Genomic DNA, 22994 nt, shown 5'->3' with positions numbered 1-22994 from the left:
TTGTGAAGTTTCATTTTCTCCCATTTTTTATGTGATATTTGTTTTAAGGTTTTGTGCAAAAATTTTGGAAAATGATTTGAAACTATACTTACAAAATAAATGTGTTATTCTGTGCAGTATATCTTTAGTCTGATTTTTTCCGGCTATAATTTAAATTGAAACATTGGAAAGCTTGCTTCACCTTTGTTAGTGATCATCAGTCCATAATAGCCAGAACAAAATAATTTTATCACTCTAGCTCAGCAATTCCCAACCTTTTTGATTGTGCATCTCACAAGTTTTGTAAGAAACAATATTGAGGCCCACTAACTACTACACATTACTTGCACAGTCAAAATTTACTTTCTGGGGGGGGGGGCAGCTGTTCATTACTATCCTTAAGTGTAAATAATACACCTTATAGGGACTGTAAGTTCGTTAAAAACATGAGTTCTCGAGATGTTAATTCCCTTCTCCCCTTATGTTACACCACAGATATAAATATATTGTACAAGAACAATTTTCAAAATAATTTTTTATCACGAAAATAACTTGATTGCATTCACTTAGCTGGCATAGCTGTAAGGAAACTCAAAAATAAGTCATTAAAGTTAAATCTCCATAGGATTTTTAGTATTGTTTTTCCACTACGAGGGAATTGATATCTGGATTGTTTTAGTCTCAAATAATTCATCACGTTCAATGTATTTCTATATTATTCTTTCTTTTTTAAACTGGAATGAAAAGTCTCATTCAAATAGGTAGGTTGACAAAAAGCCCCTCAAGTGCTCAATTCACTAGTTAGCCGTGCCTGTTTAGCAAAGGAGGAGCGTTTTAACTTGGAGCTTGAAGCTAATTACTAGTTTCTTTGGTAATTTTCATTAAAGAAGTTTCTGATTCATTAAATTTCATCTTCAATTATAAGGGAAAGTTCCTAAGAAATATGTAAAATCTTAATCCTATAGTTCCTTATTGGCGATGAGCCTAGGCGAGTTTCTGAGTGACGGTATATCTAGTAAGTAAATTTTCACAAAAAAGGGAAATTAATACCCCAAGATTTATCTTGTTTCAGGTTCTCAACCAGTGTCCAGGGCCCAGTAACAGGCTGTTGTCGGCCCATGGGTTGGGAACCGCTGCTCTAGCTGGATCATTTTTACAAAAAATTAAGAGTGGTCATGCTCGCTAAGTGACCTAAAACAACAGCATGGCATTAAAACTAGCATTTCCAATCCCGCAGGACTGACTTTATTCTTCTAAAAAATAAATTTTAATGTCAAGTAGAAAAATTTGTGCTTCTTAGGAAGGACTGCTTTTGTTACTTCAATTAGTAGTTTTCTCGAATTCCGTATACCAATTGTAGAGCACTAAAAAGTCAAGATGCCAATTAGCAACTATTGTTTGGTATGCAAAAGTGTGCCCTAAAAAAATCCCATGTGTCTTAACAAAGCATCACTGGTTTGGGATGGGAAAGGATTTTTGCTCAAAAAATAATGCGCTTGATGAAAACATATGTGTGTCTGTGTCTCCACTGCAGTTGGTTTTACTGAGATGAAGTGGACATATAGCAAAACTTCCCCATTAACTTCATCACCTTCTGAAATATTTTTTTCTCTTATGCTTCGTTTTTCCTCAAGAACTTCGACAAAAACAATGTCTATTGGTTATGAGTTTTGCTGTATCCAATTTAACTTGCATTATAATAACCCTGGCTTCTTCATTTACGTTGATCATTGTATCAATGCTTTTGAGCACACTACTTGGTTTTACCAAATCGCAGTCTCAGTAAAAAATTTGGGATAACTTAGTTAATTGTACCTATCACTTTAAAAAGACATTCAAAAATTTGAGCAGCCTAACTTATTGTATATCATCCAAGTTTCCGTATCCTCATTTAAAGTTGTACCGAATATTTAAATAAATTTAGGTATTTCATTTCTTTCTCCTTAGGAAAAAAACATTCTGCAATTTTTGTAAGTTAAAGTTTGAGTGCATTCCTTAAGCTTACAGAAGTGTTGTAACTTGCATTTATGCTACTCCAACATGTTTTCGAATCTAATACTTTCTCTATTTTTATCTAATGCGTAATTGTTTAAAGCTTAAATTTCAGTGATGGTTTTCAAAAATATTTATGAATTTTACCACTTTCTCAATTGCTGAATGTATGAAAACTGAAACCTTGAGTGAAAATTTAAACCTAATGCCTAAACCTTAACCCTAACCTACGAGACAAAATTAAAAATTTGGAGATAACCAGTACAAATGTAGGTGAACCTCTCTTCTGTCTTGGGGCAAGAAATAGTACTAGTAGCCCTGGTAGGTTCTGTTATACAGCATGATTTAGTAAAACTTTTCAATGAAAGCCTACCTAACTTAAACGTGTTTTACTTAAAGAAGGGATGTAAAATGTCTGTTTACATCCCTTCTCTTCTCCCTGCCTCATATGAAACACAAAGTTTTTCATGCTGTTCTTGCAGATACACGAAGAAAATGATTCAAACTTCAGATGATGTTTGCAAAAATAGTCGTTTAATGAGCGGCAGAAGTCGGGAAAACATTTGTATGGGAAACAAATTGCTGGATTGGAAATTCTACAACACTTTTTGCCCTCAATAGAATATATTTAACAAAACTGCATCAGATAAACATTTTATAAGTTTCTTAAATTTTCAAGGTATGTTCAACAAAATATAAGAAAGGGTTTTCTTTATGCAATTAAAAAAATATATTACAAGTATGCATAAAAGAAAAGAAAGTTCAATGCTTTTTGCATGGATGCTTATGACCAGACGTGGCTCCAAGGGAGGGGCAGGGGGGGCAATTGCCCCCCTGTCGGAAACGTCTTGCCCCCCCGTCGGGGAAAATTTTGTATTTCGTCGGGGAATCTGTTTGCTTTGGTGTTTATCATAAATGAAATTTTTTTTCCTCGGATATGAACTCGAAAAACATTAGTAGAAAAAAGTAGAAGTATCTTAAATATTTTTAAAAAAAAAGGAAACAAAAAATAAATTCCCTTCGGGGCCACCCACCTTGACACCTTCAATTTAGCCCGAGACCATAAGTCCCCTTTTAACGTCGCCCAGATGGTGATAAAATAAGGGATAGCTATTGCTACGGGGGAAATGGTGTGTTTTTCATCCTTGAAATTTCTATTTATCGATGAGCTGGTTTCGACGACTAATAAAAGAGTACAATCTCCCCTTGACTATCCGCCGAATGTAGTGGTGATTTCCGGTCAGACTTAAGCAATGGACCTAAGGCGTCGTCATCTGGTTATCGGGTTACGAGACAAATACGTACCGAATGACAACAGCCAGGACGAGACGGAGGGGGGGGGGGGTCATCGGAGAAAAAACATACTTCGGAGATTTTTCCTTTTCTATTACATTTGCTAAACAGCACTTCAGCCAGTGCAGACACACTACTGATGCGTTTTAAAATACTTCTCTGGGTAAATAACTGCAATATTATCTTTCATTTTCACTCTGTAGTTACAAGTAAGTTATTGCTATAGTTATTTAAAATTTATCTGATTATTGTTGGATTATTCTACAACAAAACATCGATGAGTAAACGATCCTTTTACCTCATACAAGGAAGCGTACTAAAGTAGATTTAATTTTTTAGTGTAATGATTTTTTGTCGGCAAATGCTAAACGCAAGAAAAAAATTCTTTTGACTAATGTAATAAAAGCAAATACATGTTTAACATTTTAAATACATGTTTCTCAAAAACTTATATTGATTTTGTTTGCCCCCTAGTTTGGATCATACTAGGGGGCATAATAGTTTTGCTGGGAATGAAGTAGAAATGAGAATGATTTAGTAAACATCGAGTTTGGCAGTACTAAACAATCATTGGGTTATTAAGCGTCGTGTTGGTATTGCATCAGGTTTGGGTTCTTTTTGAGAAAAATGTCTGGAGGAAGGGGAGGGGCGAACCTTTTGGAAAAGGCCAAATTAAATAAATAAATAAATCATGTGCTAAAGGCAATTGAAAATATATTTTGCTTCCAAATTTCATTTTTTCAGATGTTATCATGTAGTTGAAACTCATGTTTCTAACTTAGAGTAAAGCCTGCAATAAGCTGCGCTTAGTCCATACAGCTGTAATTATTTGATTGGACCAGGTCTAATTCGAAAGTCAACATTGCTCCTTCGAAATCGATCAAACCAACTTACAAACTGGTACCAGGCTCCGTCTTGTTTAAGTTTTTTTTTGCAAGTTATGTTCTATTTTTTTTTTAATATGCTTTTTTTCAAGTGCTAAAATAGTGTAAAAAAAGGAGTGCTGCGGAGTCGGAGTGATTTTGGAGAGAAGGAGTCTGAATCGGAATTTGTTGGTTAATAATGACAAGAGTCAGAGTTGGAGTCATTTTCCCCCAATGGCCGTAACACTGCCAGTGATTGCTGGGTCGGAGTGAGAGTTGGAATCGAACTGACGTTAGGGTAACGGAGTCGGAGTTGAGTGCTCTAAAATTTTTGAAGTTGGAGTCGACCATTTTCCCTCCGACTCCGTAGATCTGCAAAAAAGCTCCATGTATGGGAATTTTGGGGTAAGACTTAGAATTTACACTTTTTCCTCTTGGTCTGGAAAGTGAGTGCAAACTTAAAATTTGAAAGTATGACAGATTTCAACTGACATGATCAATAAAAAGTTTGAAACTAATGGTTATGCATTTTCGAATTATGAAAAGTGCTTCAAAATATTTTAAAAATAAAAAAAGGTAGGTATATAGTAAATTTGAAAAAAAAAAAAAAAAGAAAAAACCTTACACAAGATAAAATTGGTGCAATTAATGTTAATCACTTTGATACTTAATAAATTTGTTTATTGCGTAATATCGTCGGCACCATGCTGAACTAACGAATCTGAAAATTGGCTCTTTTCAGGAGAGCCAAAACAAAATTTTGTCCATTAGACGCGTTTAGTTATTTTTAATGTATTAATTTTTATAGATAACTTTAAGTGTAAAATTTATTGTTCGAAGTAGTAATAGCCTTTTTTCAGTACTACGGCAAACCATTGAATTTAAAAAACGAGATTCGCGATTTTTCACCTTCGTTTGTTTATTAAGTTTAGCATAGTGCTGACCATACTATTAAGTTTCGTTTTTTTTTTTAATTAATTTTTTTTTTTGATTACACAACACACACACATTACTTTCGTTTTGTGCATTCAAAACTTAGAACCAAGTCTGAGAAGTTGGAGTCGGACTGATTTTGAGGTCAAGAAGTCGGAGTCGAAAGTTTAAAACTTCAAGAGTCGGGGTCCATCATTTTCAATTAAAATCTGCAACCCTGTCAGTTCTTGTGGAATCGGAGTCGAAGGCTTTAAAATTCCCGAAGTTGGAGTCGGTCATTTTTCTTCCGACTCCTCAGTCCTGCTTAGAACTACTGGTGTGACTATTCATTTGTATAATTTCAATCTCGCTCACTACATTTTAATTTTTATTTTCTATTTCAAACATGCTTCGGCGGCCCACACATTTTCTTCCAAATAATCTGTGATTTGCAGGATGATATTTTTAAAAATCTAGGAATGAAATATGTTGGCGGTCCCTATGAAACTATCATGATTATTTATACGATGAAAAGAAGGAAAAATCATGGATTTATTTTTATACTATTTAATTGCAAAATCCAATGCGGCCCGCCGGTTCCATCCACCACCAGCTAGGCCTAATCGATGTAGACCTTTTATTACCATAGAAAATAATTAAAATCCGTAAAAATTTGCACCTTTTCTAATTTTTTTAGCGCAAAATTTTTATCCGTTTCCAGTTTCTATTTGTTATCAAATAAAATACTTGTAACTGGTTTTAGCAAGCAAGGCTCTTCAAAAGATATTCATTTTTTTCTCTTGATTCTGCTTTTGCAATAACAAAACTTAGTAGTTGTGATTGTATTCCCTTTTTCGTGCTTTCCCAAGTTATCTCGGAAAAATAAAATAATGAAAGAAAATATAAATAAATTTAATTTTATACATGTTCTGACTTGCGAGGTTCATCTTAATATAAAGCTAGGCATCGGGCTCAAGTTTCTTTTGAATTTTTTAACTTAATATTAGTTACTTCTCTTCTGCTTACTTAAGATGTGGATTTCTCTGCTCCCTAATAAATATGTTGATGAGCTAGTGGATGAGCACCGCTATACTCTTGAGCCCTAGAGTTTCCATCCCTATTCATCGCATGAAAACAGGTTTGGGTGTATAGTTTTCAATGTTATTGTTTTTAGCTATACTTTAAATGTATGTGTGAGTGTTAGTTATATTTTTTAGCTATTGAATACATTAGCATGTATAGTTTTTTAACTACAGTGATCTCTCGCTTATACGCGACCTCTGTTATAAGCGTTTTTAACTTATGCGCGTTTTTTTCACGGGCCCAGCCAGCGATATAGGAAAACAATGTTAACTTTTGTTCATTTATACGCGAAACCTAAAATAAACCTTTTACTTATGCGCGATAATTTTTTTTAAAGTTTTGGTTAAATCGCCTATTCACGCTTTACTTATCGGAAGATTTATACCCTACTTGATGTCCCTTGGAATGCTTTCACACACCTTTATTCCAATGTTCAAAATGTTTCCAAGAACGCATTTTTTTTGCGCAAGTGTGCGATTGGGGGTGCAGTTAGTCTTGGTGACTGACATCGAAAGAGGAGAATGGGTTACATGCGAAAAGGTTGACCTTCCTAAAAGTCGTGGTGAAGCGGAAAGCATTGACATAGCCTATCGAGGATCTTTTGTATCCTCACAGACTATGACACTGATCACGCGACAGTTTTTAGGTTTTGTGGAATTTGCTTACATACTACAGTGTATAAAAAATGACAAAACGTGCAACTTCAAATTTTACATTTTTATTCAATTACAATGCATAAATGGAAATTATGTGCGTATTTATTCATTAGTATCAGTAGTGTACTCTTAGTATTACTATAACTGTTGATAACTTACTGTATTTAAGCTTATTTTGGGGGTTTTTCACTTATGCGCGAAAATTTCGTTGCCCCTTTGGTTGCGTATAAGTGAGAGGTCACTGTATTTGTTTTTACCGCGGTTACCGTACCACCCTATTAAGCGGATAATCAGGAGTTTGCAAACGTCTTAATGTTATTCTGAGACATAGATACAATTTAATACAATCCCATGAAAAAATTTAATTGCTGTGCATTATATATTTAACAGTAGACTTAACTTACACTTCATATTCCTTCCTTCTTACTAATTATTTTATATGTGGAAAGTATAACGAACGCCTGTCAGTTAAACTTGACACCCTTTTTCTGGATCTGCCCTTGACAGGTTATCCTCCCTTATGTTTCAGTTTTAATTCACTTTTGTGGTATTTCACCATGTTCAGGTAAATGAGAGGTCACTGAGACACTAAGTTTACTTTATCATAGTACTAGCAGTACCCACACAGCGATGGCCATGCTAAAAATTTAATGGAAGTCCGTTGAATAAAAAAATTGATGCCCCCTCCGTCCTCCCCCTCTGATCCCAAATGATCGCTTTTCTTTGTATAAAATGCGTACACACCTTTTCAAAAAAAAAAAAAAACTATTTAAGTTTCTTTAGAATTTAAAACTTTTTGTCAAATCATTAAATTAGATTTACAGTTGCTTTAAAACTCTATTTAGCGAGTGAAGCGGTTTTTACTGCAATTTAAAATATTTTGCCAAATAAACGAAAAAATACATCAAATAACATCTTTCAAATGTAAAAATAATTCCGCAGCTCTATAGTTTATCATCGAACTTGCCCAGCAACCACGTTATCATAATCCATCCATTTAACGAAAACATCCCGTGGAACATTCAAAATTCATCGTCAGAAAAAAAGAAAATGTCGTACATTTCACTCGGATAAAAACGAATCAAAAGTTTCTTTTCTTTCAAAACAAATCACCAGAACAATGAATTACATTAATGGTTGCCTTAAAACAATAATCCTAGACTGAACTGCTCAGCGCATAACGTGCCAAGTGACCACACTACCAGAACACAGCCCTTTTGCAAGTGAAGCGGATGTTTATTCTTTGGCAATAATAAATGTTTCGCCAAACAAACAAAAAAGTATAAAATCACATTAACAGTAGCTTTCAAATCTTAATATATTAAGAGCTGCGTTGCCCGGTCTACCTTGAGAACAAAAATTGTGTCAAGTGACATATATTCAACAACTAATTAAAAGAATAACTTAATAACTTAAATAAAAGAAAAAAAAACACCATGCAAAATTACCCTTCCAAACAATGACGACAGATACTAAAATACTTTTAAGAAATTAAAATGCGAAAGATGGATTTTAAAAGCGTAACCATGAAAACACGAAATAAAATAAGTTTAAGAAATCAGATGCAAAATAAGGAAATAAACAATGGATTCAAAAAGCGTAACCATGGAAACGCGAAAATAAAATGGTTGATAACCCGAATCAAAATGACATATTTCGAAATTGATTTAAAAACGCTTGTAACTTTTTTCCTTTGAAGATAGAAGCTAATTTTTTCGACCATGGGTCAAGAGAGATCTAGAGTAAAAAATGTCGCTTTTTCCAATGCTGTCAAAAAGAAAACTATGGAACAATTCTTTCACTTTTTATTGACAGATTAAATGAAGAAAGTAGTGCCTAAATTTCAGATAAGTCTAAAAAAGTTCGAGCTAAAAACGCAAATTACTCTAGACATAATTAAGTTAGAGCATTGAAATAAATTGTTTAGAACGCAGAAAATTCTATCCTTTTTAACGATATATATTAATATGTGCAAGTAATTTTTCACCCCTTTAATAGCCAATAATTGGCAATTTCCGTGAAATTTGGGCCTAAATTTAAATAAAAAAAGAACTATTTATCGGATTTTTTCGAATTATAGCCTATGTTACTCTGAAAGAAAGCACCTTTCATACAGTGAAAGAATTTTTCAAATAGGTGCAGTAGTTCCGGTGATTACCTCGAACATATAAACAAGAAAAAATCCACCCTCTCTCTTTATAATACTAGTAAAGATAATGATGAAAAAATAAACACAGGAAACGAAAAATTTACGAAGGCTAGCAAACAATTTATTATACAAATGACCTATTTTATGTACAAATATATTAATGAGGTTTATTCACAAATGAGATGAATAATAATTTGTTTCAGAAAAAAAAGTTCTTGCACAATGCATTCAAGACATTTTTTAACAGATGAAGAAGAAATTTAGTACCTCCTAATATTTTTTACAGGTCTAGTCCTAACAGGAATTTGAATGATTTATACATTTGTTGCTGCTTTACATCCCCCCCCACACAATATGTACATGTTTGCAGGCACATGTCACACAGAAAAATAAAACAATGTAAAACGAAAACTGAACAAAGATTTCAAGATTTAGAAGGTCTTATCCTCTTTAACACATCATACACAATTTGTACTTTAAAAAAAAAAAAAACTTATATAACATTTTGACACTTTAAGTAAAATACATATTTAAGTTGGTCACCATAACATAAACTTAAGAACAAAGCTCTGCAATATCACACTATTCTTTTTGTTTAGATTTGTGACTTTTTTTCTTTTTATGCTTTTTGTGTTTCTTATGCTTTCTGTGCTTCGACTTTTTATGCTTTTGTTTGTGTTCTGGATCAGAATTTTTACTTTTAGAACCTTTTTGTTCATCTGACTCTGAAGAATCACTTTCACTCTGAGCAGAAGAGCTACCACTACTTACAATGTTCGACTTTTCTTTCACAACTGACTCTGGAATGTTTGATAATTTTTCAATTTTGGAACGTTTCTTCTCAACTCCAGGAGAAGTACTTCTTCTTTTACGTCTTTCTTTTGCTTCAGAACCTCTTTCGTCCACATCACTATATTCATCGTAATCAGGTTCAAATTTTAAATCATCATGAAAATCTCTTTTCGGAGGCTTGATACGATCCGATAAAGAGTCATGTTTATCAGGTGCTCTAATAGGAGAATGCTTTCTGCGTTGAGGTACGTTACCTTGAAGATTTTGACCTTTTTCCCTGGACCGACTTTCATGTATGTCAACATGCTGCTTTTCACTAGGTTTTCTTTTGTATGATGAATGGCTTTCAGATGACTCTAAGCTTCTTGATCGAGATTTTCTATAACTGACAATCTTATGTACTCTTTCAAACGATCGATATCCATCTCTTTCATTAGGTCTCTTACTTTTAGGCTGCGAAGCATGATCAGTGATTACTTTTCTTCGATCAGATCTACTCACATCGCGAGCATTGTAATCGCCACTTCTTGGATGACGATCATATTCCATACTCCTGTACTTACGATCATCCTTAGGGTTTAAGTTTTCATCTCGTCGGGTGTCCCACTCGGTTTTCCTACTAACTTCTCTTCCTTCACGAGAAGATGTTCTTTTGAACGACATTGGCTCTCTCAGTGGGCTATATCTTCTTTCACGTCTATCACTACTATGATCTCTGAATTCCCTACTCCTATCTTCAATCTTACTAGCATGCAAAGTTATTGTCCGGTGCAAATGTTGCTCATCATGCTGCCTACTACTTGCATTTGATCTGTCAGATTTTAAATGTCTAGATTGGTGTTTAACACTAACACTTTTTAAAATATCTTCTTTTTTAGAACGAACAGATCGCCTATCTTTGGAAGTTAATATAGTGACTTGTAAGTTTGGAGAAGTTAACTTTTCTGAATTTACGACACTTTTAAGCTCTGGGACTTCTTTATGCTTTGGAATGCCTGCTTCAGGACTTGATGTGATGCTTGACCCCCTTGATTCATTTTTCTCTTTGGTCTCTATTCTCGGTTTGAAAGGTTTTGATAACAAAGCTAATTCAGCTCTATGAATAATATCAGAAGAAATAGAGCCTTTATCATCCTTTGGAACAACAACAGCACTCCTTCTTTGTGGCTTAGCAACAAAGTCATCATCGATTTCTTCTCTTTCCCATTTTGACAAAGCAGGTACATCAACATGTAAAACATTTTCATCTTCAACACTCTCTACGACCTCTTCCTCACTAATGACAGCTTCTTCAGTTTTTTCAACCTCAGCTGCAGAACTATTGACAGATAGATTATTATCAACATTTTCAGTTGAGTCAGCTTCAGGTACAGCATCTGAACCAAAAATTCCAGCTTCGCTTTCTATTTCTTCAGCAAAAAGATTAAGGGTATCAGCTGACTGCTCTTGGGTTTCTTTCTTAACAGTTGTATCATCAACTTTTTCAATTTCAGTTTCTAATTTAACATTGTCTGATTCTGTTTTGCTTTCTATTTCCTTAGCAGCATCACCATCTTCTTTAACTTCTATAACAGGCTTTAGCTTAATTTTTTTCTTCTTGACTTTAACTTTGGCTGGCATCTCAGAATCTGTGCTAGTAAGGCCTTCTAATTTTTCTTTTTTATTTGACTTTTTCTTTTTAGGAATTTGTTCATTGCCAGCTTTATGTTTTTTATGCTTATGCTTCTTTTCTTTCGATTTTTCTGGATTTTTTGACACTTTTAACGAATCAGATGAAGGTTTGCTTTCAATGACTTTATCTGACACAACTTCAACTTTTATCAAGTTCCTTGAAGGTTCGGTAGGTTTTTCAGCTCCAATAACTACAGGTATTTTGTTTTCAGATTTCTCTACTTTTTTAACTTCTTTATTTTTATGATGATGGTGATGTTTTTTATGCTTCACAACTTTTTCGTCTTTCTTTTTTACCTGAGACTCTTCAGTACTTTCTTTGACATGAACAACTCTTACAACACTTTCTGCTATTTTTGGCAACTCTTTGATCTCTTTCCGTTGCTGATCTCTATCTTCTCTAAAACGAGGACGATACTGTCTTGATCTATCCCCAACCCAACCAGGAATTCTATGAGGAATTTCTTCTTCTGTTTGTCTTTGTTGTCTTTCATAGTCTTGCCTTTTATCATATCTTATTATTCTTTGCTCTCGCTGATCTCTCTCAAATCTTTGGGGATATTTTGGTTGATACATATCATACATTGGATAAGAATCATTATATGGCAATGGGTACTTAGGTCCACGTTCCATACCATAGTGATTAGCTGGCCTAGTATGAACAGATGGTGCAGGTATGTGTAATGGATGTACATGGTGAGGAGGGAATGCTGAAGGTCGCATAACAGGAAGAGGCAAAACGGGAGGTGGTCCATATTGTGATTGATATGATGACCCATACTGTGGTGGTCCATATCCATGCTTATTTGCATACGATGATATTCCTTTGTGAGATGCTGATCTATAATCTTTAGGAGAGAATGAACGTGATCGTGTTCTTCCTCTAGGAGACCGTATTCGATCTCTAGAAGTATTCCTTCTGCGCAGTCTAGATTCAGCTCGTGATCTTGAACGAGATCGCGAAGATTCTGTTCTTGTACGGGAACGTGATCTAGAATAAGATCGAGGTTTAGACCAAGACCTAGATCTTGAGTGAGAATATGAACGGGAGCGGGATCGGCTCGAGAATGGGGTTCGAGAACGTGACCGTGATGTCCTAGTTGTACTTCGAGATGCAGATCGAGACCACGATTTAGATGAATAGGAACGTGATCTTGAAGAAGAACGAGATCTTTCATGAATCGTGCTCCTACTTCTGCTGCGGGAACCTCTATCCCTCGAGTATTCTCGATCCCTTTTCTCAAGTTCTCTTTGAAAAGCTTCTATTTTATCATCAATACTCCTAAAAAGAAACATAAAATGAGTTTAATATCATACATACGAATACATATCCCACATCACAGGTGCACTCCTATATACAAAAACATTTGGGGGAGGGGTTGGTAGCTGAGAGGTAGTATGTGACTATGTGCATATGAAGAAAACTGCACATCTAAACCGCTTATGTGAAAATAAATGTTAAACCTAATTCACTAAATTAAACACTATGCACTAAAAATTGGGAAGTTCCAATTTCTAACATATTTTGCTTCTTGAACAATCAGTACAAATGCATAACGTGGGTTTTGAAGGTGAATAATGACAGGTGGCAATGTGTTATGAGCCCCACAATGGTTTCTTTCATCAACTGATTTCATTATATTACAGTATAAACTACTAATTATTTTTGAAAATTTTTGAAATTGCGTATTTTGAGAAATTTAAATTTTATTTAAAATAAATTTTACTTAGACCTTCATATCATAGTGAAAAATCTTTGAAAATAATATTGAAGGGCCTATATTTCAGCACAAATTAGAATATATTCCAGGTGTTTTGACTTTCAAAACTGGCAGGCATATTTAAGGAAAAAAAAGAAGTTAATGCACTGTCTGTCATGTCCCTAACAAAATCTATCAAAACATAAAAAGGAGAGGTCAAATTATTGTAGTGATTTAACATGGAACAAACCACTTATGTATTTTAAAGTTGAAAATTAATTTGTTATAAAAATGCAATAGTACATAAACTTAACTTTGTATAATGTATTATCTGTTCATTAGTTGAAATGTTATGCATAACTTTTTAGCTAAGGTACTAATGAGTTAACTTAATTCCGAACTAATTTACAAAATACATACGTACAAGATTTAATTGACAAAATGTAAAAATGATCTGGTTAATCGAATAGTGCGGGACAGACATAAGTTCTAGTTCTGCAGCAGCAGACCAAAGACAGGTTGAAATTGAGAGTGAGTCTGCCGTTGCCAGGATAATCAACGCTGTTATATAATTCTTGAGATTCACAAGCATTGCCATATGCAGGCTGCACATTTGCATGTTCCATGCTGGCGCAAACAGTTTGTACTTTCTGAAAATAAATGCAAAAAGTAGCTTTTATGTAACTTACCTTCCATCTTCTTTCTTAACATCTTTGAGAGGATCATCTTTTTTATAAGTATGATTATGACTAGGGAATGTAACAGCAGGATCACTTGCAACAGGAGGCAACAAAGGACCAACACCTGGGGGAGGAGGTTGAGCAGCTATCTGACACGTTTCAATTGGAGAGGCACCTACATTGATATTTTAATTATTATATGTCTTTTAAATAAATATCTAATAAAGATTTCATTTTTTTTAAAAAGACAGCTAAAGAATCTTAGGAAAATTTTATAGTTTCTGTAGGCACCAAGAATAATTTAGAAAATTAAATTGATTGTAAATATAACAAACATTAAAATCTATCACAATTATTTTTATGCTAGGTTATGCATTGAAGTAGACTTGTGACAGGTAACTCTTTTTGCTAACTTATTGTTAACCTTTTTTATTGAACTACTATTTTTAAAACTCATGTCACCATTCAGATTTTTTTCTAATCCCAAGAGCATTATATTAGAACTAAACAATATAGCATTACAGTGGCATTAAAAAAACCCACATAATTAATAGACCAAGAGCTGACCCCCCAAAACACGATTTATCTCTTTTATGGCTTGTGGCCGATTAAAATAATAAAAAAATGCAATTTAAAACTTTGGCTCGAATCCCCCCCACTAATTTTGGGTCACACGGCTGCGTGGGTGGATGAAAGGTCAAAAAAATGAAAAATATCAAAGTGATGAGTTAAATGGCTAAAAACTATATAATAGCATTAAATTAATAAGAAAAAACCCGTAGCTAATTTCCCCCCCAGCTATGTTGGGGCGAACGTGGTGCCCCCCAGGGGTAAAGTATCGATTATTAAACTTAAAAAAAAATGATCACTTTCGTGGGGGGGGGGAATTTTACAGGGTATTAGTTTCATTATTTTGATTGCCAAAAAAAATTCCCCCCCAGTAACTATGGGTCAATTTGTCAAAAAAAATTTTTTTTGTTCCTCTTTATTTGGTTCAAGTCGAGTATTATTCGAACTTACGCATGACTGTTTAAGTTGCAAAAAAAACCCCCCAAAGTTTGAACGTTTTTTCATTAAAAAAAACTCGTAGCAATCCCCCCCCCCCACACCTATGGAGGGGGGTTGCTACGCGGTGCGCAGTTTTACAACGTGGTGCCCCCCCCCCCCAGGGGTGAATTGTCGATTGATTGAATTAAAAATAAATGATCACTTTCGTGGAGGGAATTTTACAGAGTATACATTTAATTGCAAAACAAAATATCTCCTCCCCAGCAATTATAAGTCTACTAGCTGCATTGTCAGGCGTTGCACGGTCTACCTCAAAAATGTACGTGTTTTCGGCGTTCCAAGCATTTTATACAATTATATAAATTTTCTCGCTTTCATTACATTTCTTATTGCTGCTCCACTCTTATTAGTCAAAGCGCAATGTTATATAGCCTATAGCCTTCTCAATAAATGGACTATTCAACACAAAATGAATTTTTCAGTTCGAACCCGTCGTCCCTGTAGACCAAGAGCTGAGCCCCCAAAACACGGCTTATCTGTTTTATGGCGGGTGGCCGGTTAAAATAATAAAAAAATGTGATTAAAAATTTTGGCTCTAATCCCCCCCCCCCCTCCGCCCACTATTTTCGGGTCACACGCTGCATGGGTGGATGAAAGGTCAAAATAAAAGAAAAATATTAACATAAGTGAAATGGCTAAAAATTATATAATAACATTAAATTAATTAAAAAAAACCACGTAGCAAATCTCCCCTTCAGTTATGTTGGGGCGAATGTGGGAGCCCCCCCCCCCCCAGAAGTGAATATCGATTGTTAAAATTAAAAAAAAAAAATCACTTTCGTGGGGTTGGGGGATGGGGAACTTTACAGGGTATTTGTTTCATTATTTTGATTTCCAAAAAATCTCCCCCCCCCAGTAACTATGGGTAAATTTGTCAAAAAAAAAAGTTTTTTGTTTCTCTTTATTTGGTTCGAGTCCAGTACTATTCGAATTTTCCCATGACCTCTTAAATTGTAAAAAACAATTGCAATTATTTATTCGGTAAAAAAAACACGTAGAAAATCCCCCCCCCCAGCTATGTTAGGGCGAACTTGTTGCCCCCCAGGAGTGAATTATCGATTGATTAAATAAAAAAAAAAAAGATTACTTTCGTAGAGAGGAGGGATTTTCTCAGAGTTTACATTTGATTGTAGCAGGAAAAAAAATCCCCCCCCCCCAAAAAAAATGTTTTTAATTTAAATTAGAAATTTTGAAATATTTTTCAAAATGAAAGGAAGCAATACAGCGTCCGTACATCTGCTTCTACCATTGTGTGCTCAGCATGAAAAGAATGAAGAGGAAAGTATACGCCTGTGATGATTTCTTCTTGCTGTTTCGAGGGCAGTTTCGTCAGTGATCAACTGTAGCCAACACAGTGAAGTCGTTATAGCTGTTGGTTTTTCTTTTCGGAGCACGCTGTACCGCATCCTTAAACTGAAAACGTAAAAAAATCCTTTTTTCAAAAATATATTTTGATGTTTTTATATTATGAGTGTTTTAAAGGGTAATTTGAAGTGTAGCCAGCCACCAGATAAAAGATAATTTAGTATATTATCTCCAGAGTATACATTTAATTGTTTTAATTGCAAAAAAAAAAATCTCCCCCTACCCCAGTAATTATGAGTTTATTTCACAAACAAAAGTGATTTTATGTTAAAATTGCAATAACGACGTTTTTACTTGTAAATGTTAATCCGATGCGTTAAATGAATTTTTAAAATAATAATTTGGAAATTCATATAGATTTATTTACCTTCAGCATATTGGTTGTGATAGTGTCTATCTAGTTTGATAAAAATGTTCTTGCAATCTCGATGAGATAAATCTGCTTCTGTTAAGAACTCGGAAAAATCTAAATCACGGAATTTCAGTTTTCAGTGTTTTCGAATCTTTGAAACTTTTATTCCTTCAAATAAAGTTTCTGTCAAAACATTATCTTTTATCTGGTGGCTGGCTACACTTAAAATTACCCTTTAAAACACTCATAATATAAAAACATCAAAATATATTTTTGAAAAAAGGATTTTTTTACGTTTTCAGTTTAAGGATGCGGTACAGCGTGCTCCGAAAAGAAAAACCAACAGCTATAACGACTTCACTGTGTTGGCTACAGTTGATCACTGACGAAACTGCCCTCGAAACAGGAAGAAGAAATCATCACAGGCGTATACTTTCCCCTTCATTCTTTTCATGCTGAGCACACAGTGGTAGAAGCAGATGTACGGACGCTGAATTGCTTCCTTTCATTTTGAAAAATATTTCAAAATTTCTAATTTAAATTCAAAACATTTTTTTTTGGGGGGGGGGGATATTTTTTCCTGGCTACAATCAAATGTAAACTCTGAGAAAATCCCTCCTCTCTACGAAAGTAATCTTTTTTTTTTATTTAATCAATCGATAATTCACTCCTGGGGGGCAACAAGTTCGCCCTAACATAGCTGGGGGGGGGGGGGATTTTCTACGTGTTTTTTTTACCGAATAAATAATTGAAATTGTTTTTTACAATTTAAGAGGTCATGGGAAAGTTCAAATAGTACTGGACTCGGACCAAATAAAGAGAAACAAAAAACTTTTTTTTTTGACAAATTTACCCATACTTACTGGGGGGGGGGAGATTTTTTGGAAATCAAAATAATGAAACAAATACCCTGTAAAGTTCCCCATCCCCAACCCCATGAAAGTGATTTTTTTTTTTTTTTTTAATTTTAACAATCGATATTCACTTCTGGGGGGGGGGGGCTCCCACATTCGCCCCAACATAGCTGGAGGGGAGATTTGCTACGTGGTTTTTTTAAAATTAATTTAATGTTATTATATAATTTTTAGCCATTTCACTTATGTTAATATTTTTCTTTTATTTTGACCTTTCATCCACCCATGCAGCGTGTGACCCGAAAATAGTGGGCGGAGGGGGGGGGATTAGAGCCAAAATTTTTAATCACATTTTTTTATTATTTTAACCGGCCACCCGCCATAAAACAGATAAACCGTGTTTTGGGGGCTCAGCTCTTGGTCTACAGGGACGACGGGTTCGAACTGAAAAATTCATTTTATGTTGAATAGTCCATTTATTGAGAAGGCTATAGGCTATACAACATTGCGCTTTGACTAATAAGAGTGGAGCAGCAATAAGAAATGTAATGAAAGCGAGAAAATTTATATAATTGTATAAAATGCTTGGAACGCCGAATATACGTACATTTTTGAGGTAGACCGTGCAACGCCTGGCAATGCAGCTAGTAGACTTATAATTGCTGGGGAGGAGATATTTTGTTTTGCAATTAAATGTATACTCTGTAAAATTCCCTCCACGAAAGTGATCATTTATTTTTAATTTAATCAATCGACAATTCACCCCTGGGGGGGGGGGCACCACGTTGTAAAACTGCGCACCGCGTAGCAACCCCCTCCATAGGTGTGGGGGGGGGGATTGCTACGAGTTTTTTTTAATGAAAAAACGTTCAAACTTTGGGGGGTTTTTTTGCAACTTAAACAGTCATGCGTAAGTTCGAATAATACTCGACTTGAACCAAATAAAGAGGAACAAAAAAATTTTTTTTGACAAATTGACCCATAGTTACTGGGGGGGAATTTTTTTTGGCTATCAAAATAATGAAACTAATACCCTGTAAAATTCCCCCCCACGAAAGTGATCATTTTTTTTTAAGTTTAATAATCGATACTTTACCCCTGGGGGGCACCACGTTCGCCCCAACATAGCTGGGGGGGGGGGGGGAAATTAGCTACGGGTTTTTTCTTATTAATTTAATGCTATTATATAGTTTTTAGCCATTTAACTCATCACTTTGATATTTTTCATTTTTTTGACCTTTCATCCACCAACGCAGCCGTGTGACCCAAAATTAGTGGGGGGGATTCGAGCCAAAGTTTTAAATTGCATTTTTTTATTATTTTAACCGGCCACAAGCCATATAAGAGATAAATCGTGTTTTGGGGGGTCAGCTCTTGGTCTATAAGAGAAATCTCAACTATATAAATGAAAGACAAACCATAAAAAAAAACAAACAAAATAAATGGCATGAACAAAGGTACATAAAATAAACTTTCATTTTAGCAGTTTTATTTGAAAATAATAGCAATAATTTTCGCAATGTATGTGCAAAGAAATTAATAATATGAAACCTACAAAATTCTTAATTCTGATATCAGTTGGTTTAAAGCTATGCATTTTTGAGAAAGTAAACTGTAGTTTGAATTTTGAAACATATGCCAATAATAAGACTTCATATAATTTTCACAAATCATAATCATATGAAATCTTTAAATGTTTTTCCGAAGCAAAATTCCTTATTCAAGATGACAAATAAACCTGTTAAGTGTCTAGGTTATTGGTGAAAAGCAAATGCAGAAAATTTCTATTTGGCAAAGAAGTTTTTTTCAGCTCCTGCAAGCAGTGTATAAGGGAAGCAGGAAATATCTTATATCTTTAAACGAGCAATTCTTGTGGGTAGGTATATATATTTATATTTCGTATCTCGAAAACGGCTCAAACGATTTGGATGAAATTTTGGATTTAATTGTAGTTTTTCATTCTAAGTTCATCTACATCAGCATTTTTTTTTTGTAAAAATGCAATTTTTTACAAAAAAGTTTTTTAATATAAAGTCTAATTGAGTTCAGCCCTGAAAAAAAAATTGTGAATCGACACATAAGGCAGATGATTTGCAACCATAAGAATGAAAATTTGTCCCTTCTCGCTTTAAAATTTTAAACTTGCTTAGGGTTGCCAAGTTTGGCTGATTCCTTATTCAAGATGACAAATAAACCTGTTAAGTGTCTAGGTTATTGGTGAAAAGCAAATGCAGAAAATTTCTATTTGGCAAAGAAGTTTTTTTCAGCTCCTGCAAGCAGTGTATAAGGGAAGCACTGATTATTGATATTAGCCACTTTGGTTAATTTCAATCACACTTGGCTAAAAATAAATTCAAAAGCATTATGTAACTCGATGTAAAGCTTTTTTTTTTTTGAGCAAAACTATTGCTTGACCATCTTATTTTATTTATTTATCTTCTTTTTAACATTTCAAATAACTTTATATGTTTTTTAAATCACACATCTAAATTTTATTTCGAAAAAACAAATGTCTTGAGACTGTTTATAGTTTGTTAAGAGTGTTGTTGTTATAATTTGTTGGTGTGGTTCGTGGATCATCAGTTTTAATGGATAGTATGCTGCATGTAGCATTTTCTGACGTAAAGTGACCAACTAGACTAAAAGTACTTATTCCAAGTGGAAACCTCGATTGGAATAAAATCGTGAATCGCAACATAGTATGGAAGGAAGTATTGGGTTAAAACCGATTTCACTATAATAAAATTGGCTCCAAGTTCAAAACCTTTTAATTAATGGCAGGAAAATTGTATAGTGGAAACAAAAAGGTAACAGATAGTTTAAAGCAAAATGCTGATTTAATTGCATTTAGAATCTTTGTTTGGTATTTTAGTGTTATAAGATGGTAGCAGCGCATTTTCAATCCCAGCAATTTTTTCATATCTATTGTAAAAAATGTTTGGTTTAGAAACTACTTTTTTAGCAATACCACGCATTAAATAACAATGGGAAACCAGCTCAGAGCTACCCTATGTGGATGACTGTGGGGCAGAGGAAGTCAATATTCAGTAGTAGACTTCTTATAGCTGAAATGATTATAATGCTGATGAAGTGATTACATGTACATCTCTTGTTTTTCAGAAGCATATCCAATGACTGGCGATAACTTTAATACAGTCGACGCTCGATATAACGACCATCTCCGTTCCAGAGAAAAAGGTCTTTATAACGAGTGGTCGTTATAAGAGGTATAATTTTAAAATATATACACAGTCATCATGCATGCCCCGTTGTTCCAAAAAAAAGGTACTTTTTCAAACATTCCAGTTAAATGTCCAAATTATTTTTATCATAGGAATTTTTAGAAAAATCGTGTGCAAAATACTATGACAGAATATTAAACAAATTTTCAAGTAGAAAATATAGGGAGGAAAATGTTACACACTTACAAATCTGCTACTACTACTACTGCTACCACTACATTTTCTGAAGATATACCCAGAAACAGATGTTTGCCTTTTTAGCAGAACATTATTTTCCGTTTTAGATATAGGTGATAAATTGTGTTATTCTTGCTTTTCAAAGAAACATTTAAAAGTCCCTCGAGAACCCCCAAATCTTAAAAACCACTAGATTCAAACACCAAACTAGCAACACATCTGTCAACTCTCTTTTCTTAGGAAGCTGGAAATTTCTCGATTTTTCCTCCCATTATTTTTTCTGTGCTAGCTGTGGTGAATCGTCATTCCCCCCCCCCCCAACCCCTTCTCAAAGTTGGATTTGACACTGAAAACTTCAGGCAGATGTCCGTAAATAAAAAACAAAGTTAATTCAAGCTACAAATTTGTTTTATTGGAAAGAACACCAGAAATAGCGTCCGCTGAATTCGGTCGTTGTGTTGGATTAGACGATACAGAACGGTCGTCATAACGAAAGCAAATTAACGTAGAGTTCACAGGAACAAAGTTGGGACTTTTACCACTGGTCGTTATAATGGGACGGTCTTTATAATGAGTGGTCGTTATAATGAGCGTCGACTGTATTTCGTTAACGTGATGTTTTTCAAGTACATATTTGAAAGGATCGAACCTTCGAAAAACACGAGTTGACAAAAAAAAAAACCTTTTAAAGCCGAGCGAGGCTCGGTCATCCAGGTATACAAGACTATAAATAGAACAGAATTCTACCAGAAAATTGCATGGTCTACCTCAAAAATAAAAGTTATGTCCAGTGATGAATGTTCAACAATATGACCCATATAAATGAAAAGAAAAAAAATTGGATCATTGAAAATTGGACCATAAGTCCCTAAAAATTTTCATTCAAACAAGGAAACTTCGTAAATAAAGTAAACACTCCCCTAAAAAATCTTGTCAGATTGTGTCCGGCGCTGCATGAGTTATCTTGATTGTTGCATCAATATTTGCCAAGAAAAAGAACTGAGGGTCTGTAAGCTATAAGGAATTTTTTTTCTTTTGAATAAATAAGTAAAAGGCTAACAGTGTCATTAGAATGAAGGCAGCTCCCAAGAAAGCATCAATAGTTCTCAAAACTCCTCCATGAGAAAAAGAAAAACATTCCCTACACCAATAGGATGAAGACAAACATTTGAAAATCTATGTTAGAATAAGGGGTCAAATAACGCAACAGTCACTATAAAAGAATCTATCTCAATATGGGAAAGAGTTCCAAAAACTCCATTCATATTGCGAAAAAAATTTCAAAATAACATCTGCATTCTCTCTTCCCAATAAGAATTAGAATACTAGTTTCACAAAAATTATCTTTTGAATACTTCAATATTCTCAAAAAGTTCCTGTTAAAATAATGAATTCAGTCCCTCAAAATACACATCAGCATCAACCATTCTGAATTAAAGTTAATGCTAAATCTAAAAGTCCTGATTAGATTAAAGTTAATAGTACTACTCAAAGACTTGGTTATACATTCTTTCAGCATGGCAGTAAAAAAAAGATTGCAAAAAATAATCGAAAATAATTGTTTAAAAGTCCAGAATACAGTGGCTACTAGAGGTGGGCAATGTCGTTCTTTTTACCCGACTGCGCGTGCGCGACGCAAAGGAGGGTAATGTGCTTATCAGTCTATGTATGTATGTCCGTTTCTATGTGGCGTTCTACAGGCTAAATGCCTTGGCCAATTTTGGTAATTCTTCCGTCCATCGATTTGTCTAAAACTTGGGAGTGTCACTAAACACATGACAGTAATCAAAATTCTCCATATCAACAACCAGTTGCCATTTTGTTAGTTCGGGATCGATGTCGCACGCAGTCGCTGTGTCGCTCACTACCTGCGTGCGACACAGTGAGGCAAATGCAGGTAGCTTTCACTGCTTGAAGTTTTTGTTTACTAGCTTCTAATAATTGGGGCCTCAGTGGTGGAGTGGTCTAAGCGATTGCTTTTCACACTTGAGGCGGTGGGTTGGACTTCCAACCCTTATTTGCCGAGATTTTTGAGAAAACCTTTTATGACCAATCTCTGTCTACTCAGATTTGTTATTTGGCGTACAGTAAGGAGTGAAGTTTTTCAAGCAATGAGTAGCCCAAACAAATTACAGAAAATATTACTAATGGATACATTGAAAAAAT

At 34.5% G+C, this 22994-nt stretch overlaps 1 protein-coding gene across 1 annotated transcript in view; it reads right to left on the bottom strand.

Moving 5' to 3' along the window:
* Window positions 1-9043: 9043 nt before the first annotated feature.
* The window catches only part of LOC129216170 (E3 ubiquitin-protein ligase RBBP6-like), a 66721-nt gene continuing 52770 nt past the window's right edge, over window positions 9044-22994 (bottom strand). Inside the window, exons 14-15 of the mRNA XM_054850341.1 lie at window positions 13780-13945; window positions 9044-12672 (exon numbers count right to left, since the gene is read on the bottom strand). Coding sequence (XP_054706316.1) covers window positions 9510-12672; window positions 13780-13945 — 3329 coding nt within the window. The 3' untranslated portion in view covers window positions 9044-9509. The remainder of the gene's footprint in view (window positions 12673-13779; window positions 13946-22994) is intronic.

Source organism: Uloborus diversus, chromosome 2 (assembly GCF_026930045.1).
Source record: "Uloborus diversus isolate 005 chromosome 2, Udiv.v.3.1, whole genome shotgun sequence".
NCBI classification, from domain to species: Eukaryota; Metazoa; Arthropoda; class Arachnida; order Araneae; family Uloboridae; genus Uloborus; species Uloborus diversus.
Note: the sequence above shows the minus strand (reverse complement) of the source record. Positions and strands in the feature narration are given on the sequence as shown.